Source organism: Corvus brachyrhynchos, unplaced genomic scaffold (genome assembly GCF_000691975.1).
Source record: "Corvus brachyrhynchos isolate BGI_N302 unplaced genomic scaffold, ASM69197v1 scaffold4, whole genome shotgun sequence".
Taxonomy (NCBI): domain Eukaryota; kingdom Metazoa; phylum Chordata; class Aves; order Passeriformes; family Corvidae; genus Corvus; species Corvus brachyrhynchos.
In genome coordinates this window covers 3370316-3379299 of record NW_008237878.1, presented here as the reverse complement: position 1 = coordinate 3379299, position 8984 = coordinate 3370316, and the positions used below count along the sequence as shown (strand labels likewise).

The 8984-nt window shown below is 36.0% G+C and overlaps 1 protein-coding gene across 1 annotated transcript in view; it reads right to left on the bottom strand.

The window, feature by feature from the left end:
- Nucleotides 1-8984, bottom strand: part of CACNA1D (calcium voltage-gated channel subunit alpha1 D) — a 169564-nt gene that overhangs the window by 102854 nt on the left and 57726 nt on the right. The window contains 4 exon segments of the mRNA XM_017732415.1: nt 91-287; nt 1127-1279; nt 2636-2778; nt 6496-6635. Of these exon segments, the coding sequence (XP_017587904.1) occupies nt 91-287; nt 1127-1279; nt 2636-2778; nt 6496-6635 (633 nt within the window).

Here is an 8984-nt window from a genome sequence, read left to right as displayed (position 1 = left end):
CTGCTGATGATTTTGTGAAACAGCTCAATTCCCACTCGAACAGAGAAGCTTGTTTAAAAGCAAAGAAAGCTTGGTGATTTATGAACTTACCCAGTACAACACATCAGTCCATCCTTCCATGGTTATACACTGGAACACAGTCAGCATTGCAAATGCAAAGTTATCAAAGTTGGTTATGCCTCCGTTTGGTCCAACCCATCCACCCTTACATTCAGTGCCATTCATGACACACTGACGGCCATTCCCTGAGAATGCACAAGGTGCTGGATCTTCTTCAACTAGTATATCTGGAAAATGACCAAAAAATCCGAACTCTGAGTTCTCAGGTTTTCATGAGTTAACCCTTTACATGAAGAAATATCAACGCTTTTGTGAAATAAATCCAGATTACAAGCTGAGAAAGGCAATACATGAGAGCTTCAGAGCTTTTAGCTTCTCAAGACCTGGGCCTTACAACCTCAAAATAGGTTAATCAAAACAATGTATAGAAGAGCTTGAGTAATTAAGGAGTGGAAAGAAGCATAATGTAATAACACATCATTTCTTAGAAGTTCCTCATGCTGATTTTTTCTTTCCTCTTCGCTGCTGCTACTTCAATTCATGGCACTTCACACCAACACATGGACCACTCAGGGAAATGGATCTAAATCCTACACAGTCATCTTCATTACTTAGCTAATAGAAAAGCATCTTTAGCCACCAGGTTTCACTACTTCAAAGTTCTCCCACAACACACACTTCCATTTCACTATTTCACCTGGATGGAAGAACATTGTTTTCCTTCTTCACTCATTTCAGAACAGAACTCCTTACCACAATCTGGATTTGTTCCATGTAGGTAGTCACCCTTATTTTCTTCACTACTGATATTTCAACTACACATATCAGAAATGAAAACCTATTCAGAGCATGGCCTAGTCTCTAACTAGTTTGATTTTTTTGTGACTTTGGTATTGGATTTTTTTTTTCCACTTAATGCACTGTACCTAAAATTATGAACCAGCATAAACTGGGCTTACAACAGCTTCAATGCTTTGGCCCCTACTTCTATTTCAAACTGAAATCCCACAGATTTGAAAGAAAACATCATCAAACCCTTATTTTAATCAACAGTTTAATGACTTACCTGAATCAATAAGAAAACAAGATTTGTGCATTTTTCCAATAAAAAGTTCCAATCCTATAATAGCATAGATTATGATTACAAACAATACCAAAAGGGCAATATGGAGGAGGGGGACCATGGCTTTTATAATGGAGTTCAGGACAACTTGTAAACCTAAAAAAAAAAAAAACAAAACAGGATATAAGATATGAACCATATTTCTATGTCTTGCTCTATCAGATTTTACATAATTACATATTATTAGAACTTAATGATACAGACATGCAGAGATAACCAGGTTTTTTTAAAACATCTACTGCCCAGAACAACAAAATGTTCCTGTAGTATAAAAACTTTCATAAGAATCTAAAACTTTCTTTCTAATTAGTTCCTCTGTTAATAAAGGTTATATCATACAAGTCAGTGCTTGAAATGTGTCACAAGAATCTGTGGGTGCTTTTATAAAGAAAGGGCATGTAGTCAGAGTGTGCCTGTAGGTGATTTTATATAACCTTTAAGAAGTTCTGTGCTAAAACAAAAACTTTGTGGCAAGTTCTGAGAAAATCTACACTCAGCCAATTGTAGAACTGTCTTTTTGCTCTGGGAGAAAAATATAGTTAACTGGGAAAACACATTTGTATTCTGAATACACTTATTCTTCCATCATTTATCCTTTTCAAAACTGCTCTATTTTCTTTTTTTCAATTAAATATTTATCCAGCTTGAATGAGTGAATCCACAGTACCAATGAGAATAAAATATGCCTCTTTTATAACTTGATAGACCTTCTCTCTGACATTTCATAGGACTGTTCTGTACCCACTGAAGTCCTTTTGCCAAAAATCAATCATTTCCATGTAATAGTCCATGATATAATAAACACAGAATTAGCTTTCTTCCTTTGAATGCCCTGGAAGGAGCTGAACTGTAAGCTGTGAACCTCATATAGCCCAAAAACCTTCAATACTTAATAAAGCATTAAAAGAAAACAGGAAATATCAGAAAATACAATTGCTTTCCTCAAACAATATTGTTCTACTTTTTAAGTTTCCTAATTTATCTGTTAGCTCTGCTGAGATAAACAGAAGGCATTCATGTGCATTGGAGGGAGCAGGAAACATGAAATGTGGAACGTGCTCTGGCATACAACTTACCAACATATAAACTATTTTAGGACCACCTACACTTTCAAATGCAGGCCTTTAGAATAAAAAAAAAAAATTTGAATTTTATTTTCTGGTTTATTTGCATTTTAACATGTAATTTACTTTTACATAAAGCTCCTAAAAAGGAAGTGTATTCCCCTGTCTGCTTATTGAACTGTATAAGATCATACATTGACTGAATTCACAATCCCTTGTTCAGCTTGAAATAGGATATCATTCATCTTGAAATTCACTTTATATATGTAGCCAGATAAAAATCTCAGCTTTATCCCATTTCACTTCTGTAGTGTCTGGAAGAAGACAGTTAAATAATCAGAGCAGTTACTTTCCTCATTGCAATGGAAATAAAGAGAGCAGAGCTTACTGGGCACTCCTGATACAAGCCGGAGAGGTCGCAATACACGAAAGGCTCTGAGGGCTTTGACATCAAAGCCACCAGGTTTGCCACCCGAGTGGCTGCCACCGTCAGTTTCTTTGGTTAATTGTTCCAATATTACACTAAATAATCTGGAAAAGGAGATGAAAGGTAAGGTCATCACTATCCATTTACCACGCAGTCAAAGATGTTGCTTTGGAAATTAGTTGAACTGCAGATCATTCTGAAAAGCTGTTCAGATGTCAAATTGAGAGGTATATTTACACATTAAATCATGACAGAAAGAGCTATGAAGTGCAAGACTTTATAATCCCTCTAGAGAATGAGGATCACACAGTAGCCAAAAATTTAGCATTCAGCTTATATACACAGTTTTCTATTTTTAAATAAATGAAGCTACTTTGCCACTTTTGTTCAAACATTTTAACTTTAACATTTGGAGAATTAATCTTCCCTTTAGAAGAAGAAATAGATAATAACTAAAACCATCTGGTTTAATTTTGGTGGAATACATGAACTCCAAGTGGCACAGCAGTACAATATTCTATATACAGTCAGCAGAAACTGAATATTTTAAAAACAATTAGCGTTCACCATTTAATAACACCAAAAAGATTTGTTTCTTACACATAATACCTCTGAGGAAAAATATATTCCCAGATGGCTCATTTATTATATTGTATTTTTTCCCTGCAGAAATGAATTAGTCATTCATTAGAATAGTTTGCACTATTATAGACTTTTATTTTGCTTTCCCACTCTTAGCAGAAATTTAAAGTGATGCATGTTCTTGAAATACAAATTAATCTTAGGTTTATTTTAGTTTGGAGCTCCATTTCAGACACATGGTTTTCTAGACTCTCACTAGACTACACAAACTGTGTTATCCTTTGCACAGAGTCTGTAGTTCAATAGTTGCAGAGCTACACTTCTCCCAAAAGGATTATCAAGTTAATAGAGTTTTGCAATCATGAGAAATGTTCCACACTTGTAAAGAATGCCAGAAATGTGCAGGGTTTTAGTTTGGTCATGAAAAGTTTTCACAACTTTGGTTAAGAACTCTGTCACGCTGGATAGTTGCTTGAAATCATATATTATTTAATGGGGTGCCTAAACTAGATTATTGAAGGCTTTACCCTGCCCCCAGTAAGCAGCTGACCCATATCAGTCAATACCCATCCCTAGGACTGCTTCGTTCTGTTCCAGGGAAAAACTCAGCCACAAAGACTCTAAAGATGTTACAAGGAACATCAGCAGCCCACATACTGTTATACCAAATCCAGACATTGAATATCAGGTCTGATCCAGGCCTAGAATTTAACAGAAACATAATTGTAGGAAAACAAACCACCTCAATGATTTCAAGAGTGACTATTTATGCTCTGAAAACAGACATTATTAAAAAGGCTTCTAAATCAAGTCCTGAATTCAGAGAACCTTTCAGCCTGTCAGTTCATAGAACATTCAGAAAATTAAACGGCATAGGAAGCTGCTATGAAAGCTTTCTCTACTGGGACCTTATTTTTTCACAGAAATCAATGGAAATTAGGTGGGAGGCCATGCAGGTAAGTGGACTACTCAAAGTAATTCGTACTCTGACGGGTTACAGAAAGAAATGACAAAGAGTAGAAAGCATCACATTCACAGCTGTATCTACAGCTCTGTTATTTTATGTTGTCCAGCTGAAACCAGGACATATGTCATTCCTAAAACGCCATTAAGGTATAAAACTATTGATCTTTATTGAAATTTACGCTCATATTCCTCTAGAGTTTACCAAAGTTTAAAGGTTTAATTAAGCTTTGATTTTAAAAATGTTTCTATATGTGTTTCCCTTTTGCTTGTAGAGATTTCTTTAGGTATAATTAAGATTAATGCATTTGGACTGCTACAGTTTCTGCTGAGAATGCAAATTTCAAGACATTCGATACAGGACATCGTGGCAGCTCTTCCAAAGCTATTGGAATACCTATTGAAATTTTACATTGAAGCTAGTCAAATAGAATCAGGTCCAGAAGTGATTCCATATCCACCTTGGGTTATATATGAAAAATCAATTTTTCACTGGGCTTTTAAGTATTAATTAAATAAATGGGACTCATGCTTGCTTAATCACGTAGGTTGTGTTCTTACTGAAAGAACAAAAACATTGTTCACAGTTTTGTCAGTATGTCATGTTGTGAAAGGTCCACCTTGTCTTAAAGGCTGGTGACAACCTGCAAAATAGTTTATATTCCAAACTTGTGGGTTTGAATCAGACTTAATCTTAGTGTGATATTTTAGGCATTTGATAAGATATAGTCCTTTTTTATTCATAATTTCAACAAATCCAGTGTGAGCATTTGACCTAACTACATTTAGCCTCCAATAATGAGTGTTTTAGGAATTAGTGGAAAATTTTTTAGTTATCATGTATTTAGGACACAGCCAAAGATAGAGGTCATGTTAATTAGACTGCTCCAGGGTTACTGTAACTCTGTGGTCACTCGACAAAAGGGAAGAGGTCTATTCAAGTGCCTGCTTGGCAAGGGAACAGAGCTCGTGTGTGACAGTCTCCAACCTGCTCACCAAGCTTCCCCTTCAGGCACAGGGGCCAATCTGTTGAGAATGACCCGACCTGATGAAGGATCTATTTATACACAAATTTTAGTCCTGGACCAAAACTGCCTGCATGCCAAGGGACTGGCCCAAATACAACCTTCTCAGTAACATTTAGTATCTCATAATCAAATAGTTACAAATCAGGCTTTCTTATATTCATAGTACTTCACCAAATTTAACAATGCCTTTTACCACAAATTCCTTTACTTAGCATCTCTTTCCTTTCCTTAACGCAGTGACAACCTAAAAGCAGCACACACTCTAGTTTCTGGGCCTTTTCAATTACAGGCAACTCTTGATTGGTTTCAATTTGAAAATTAAATTAGAATTGCACACTGCAAGCCAAGGTTGTGTTTGCTACAACATACAAAGTTATACATGGATAATGTTCTCCACGTTCTAGATAATTCATATTTTTAGCAAACAAAATTTACGGTACTGGTTAAACAGTTTTTTAACAATCTCGACAATATTTAGGAAACTGGTGAATATATATCTCAAGATTAATTCTCTAGATAGCTGAAGCTAGGATCTAATGAAGTAGCACAACCACTGACATGGAGTTGCTGACAAAATAATTATTTATCATAAGTAGATGCATAACATAAGTGTGAGACTCCACTCAGAACCTGCATAAGGCCCAAGCAGTCCCTTCTCTGGGCAAAAAACAAACTCTCCAAGGTTTCCTGGTAGAACAAGGTGCACAGGGGTAAAGGAAAAAAAGGCATTTTTATCATACATTCTACCCCAGGCAAGTCAAAATAATATCTGTATCTGGGGCCTGATGTGCAGCACCCAATTTTACTCAGATTTTGGGAATATCAAGGAATCACTCAGTTAATTTTGTCTCCCCAGCCACTCTTCTCCACTTTGGAACACGTGGGTCCTCCAGAGGTCTCTGTGGAATAGATGAACTCCACACAATTGCAGTGAAGGTTTAAACAAATAAACAAAACAACAATGCACAGCACTTAACAGATCAACATATGGAACTACACCAGGAGTTTACCTTGAACTGCGGAAATCTCCAGCAGGACTCAGAATTCCCTGGGAATTTCTACTGTAAATTCAATGCAGTCTATAGCCACAGATAGCACTGAAAACTTTTAGGACTTTTAAAATTTTTTTTCACTCAGTTCATTCTTTTACTCCAAAGAAACAGAAATCCAGCACAGGCAAACAGACCTATACCTACACCTCCCTGTAAAGAAAACTTTTATTTGTATAATGAAAGATAAGTTACTTACCCTACTATTACTATTACAAAATCCAGTAAATTCCATCCATTTCTAACATATGCATTGGGGTGTAATAATAATCCATATGCTATAATCTTCAAAAATGTTTCAACTGTAAAAATTATCAGGAAGGCATATTCTACTTTTTCCTGTAGAAGACAAAAAAAGTACAATGAAAGACTATGAATGTAACAGCTCTTTTTTACTGTTTACAATTTGCAACAAGTGGGTACTGATCAGGACTAAGGAAATAGTACACGGTACACAGGATTTAATTGTATAACACTTAATGACAACTGTACTGACAAGGTTATAATTATATAATTGCATGAGATTTTCTTGTTTTTACATTCTGTGAGAGGAAAAAGAAAGCTGTTTCTGCAAACATGTACATACTGTACCTTTGCTTAAGCAAACAGTCCCATCCAGGTCAATAGGACTCTGCATTCATTATAACCAGAAAACGCTGTAGAACAGAGCCCTGGAAATATCCTTGGAAGGTAAGCAGTGGTATACATACTTGCACTACTCAAAAAGTTTTAATTGTTTAATGTTTAATTTTATACTGTCTTGCAACTTTTTAATCTTGATATGGAAGCTTACCTTGACTTATTCTCCCTTCCACATCACCAGAATTTCTTTAAAATACCCTATTATGTTTGAAGAAATTTTAAGGTACTGTACCACCACCTCATATCATTGAAGTTCCAACATCAGATTTGTTTCAATGTTTTTTTAAATTATATTAGTTTCTGCATTTTACCAAAATTCCTACTTCAGAGCTATACAGTGAATCTCTTTTCCTAGCTAACTAGATATTTTAGAAAGAAACCCCCCAAAAAATATTATTAGCATACTTGATTTGGTAAATTTGAGAAGTCACTGCTATCAAAACAGAGCAGTTAACATCTCTACTCTTTTTACCTTCAGACATGATTGTTTCATCATTTTGTACAACATTTTGTTTAGTTATCTGTTGCTACTCAAATATTACAGGCAAGAATAAAAGGCACAAAGTATGATTCATTTTTTAAACTTGTTCAGGAACACATGATGTTGCTCATTTATCACATACAAGGTTAATTACATGACTAGAACTGCTCAGTCAGGATTACAACCTTCTACTATTGTTACTCAAATAGAACACCAACGACACACACAGAAATACATTAGCCTTATTTGTTATACACAAAAATACACATTCCTTAGTTGTCACACAGCTTGGCACTTTCATACACAACCAAAAGAAAGACCAAACCTTAATCATTTGCAACTTAAACAAAGATCTTGGTATTCTTACGTGTGAATCTTTAATTTGGGCAGCTAGATTTCTTTTTCTGCCAAAAAGGCCATTTAGGAGGGTTATGTACAGGATGTGATATATCCATTTATAACTCTGACAGTGGTGAGTTAACAGAGGCACAGGCTTATCAATAAACTCCTCTCCAGGTCTTTACCTGCCACAAGCAGCACCCCGGGATCACTGTGGCAGGTGATTGCAAAGCAATTCTCTCTTATTGCAAGGCAAGGATTCCTGGATCTCATCTCCTGCTCAGCTCAGTCCTATATCCCTGCCTTTTCCCCTCCTTTGAGTACACTTCATAAACACCATAGAGCTTCATCCAAGGCTTCTCAGCTACCTTACATTTTGGGTGAGATCTTCCAGCCCAGTGTAACAGATGAACATCCTCCTTCTCCTCAAACTTCCCAATCCATCTTTCAAAATTGTCCCTTCCACTTATCCATCAATTTATCACCAGTCAGTGAGGACAATTGCTGGATAACAAGAGTGAAGTGGCCTCACAGAAGAAATTTGAATGGCTTGTGCACCAAAATCCATCAGATCTCTTTGACTAGAGAGCACCACAGAGATTACAATAATATGAATTATCAGCATTCCTGAGAAACACACTCAGAAATGCTTAAATACAGGAAATCCTACCACACACATATTCCACAATAACTATTTCTGTATCCCTGCATACAAATAAATTTGCAGCTTGGTTACAGAAAGATAAATAAGGTAGGAAAACATAAGGAAGACAAAAATATTATGGTTGTCATTCGCCATGGGCAAAATATATATATCAAAATCATAGTAATAAAAGTGAGACAAAACATTTAAGGTTCATATATGACAAATTCCAATAGCTTCTTTACTAAAAGGAACACAGGATCCAGGACTGGATGGGACCTTCTGAGCCAAAATGACCTCCTGGGTCCCTATGTCCAGCATTGTTTTATGTTTAACTTAACTCCATCCATGAACGTACCAATTCCATCCTGGTAAAAACCATCTTTGCTCTTCACTGCTCCCCTTCAAAAAAATATTCCAATGGTCTACTGCTCTCTGGGCTAAACACCAGCCCCAGTTCCAGTTACACAACTTTGTTAAGGGTCACACAGTCCTGGAGTTCATTTTAATGTGACAGTTCAAATCTGAACAACTCTGCCCTATCACTTACTATCCATCTTTGAAAAATAATATTGGTCTCATT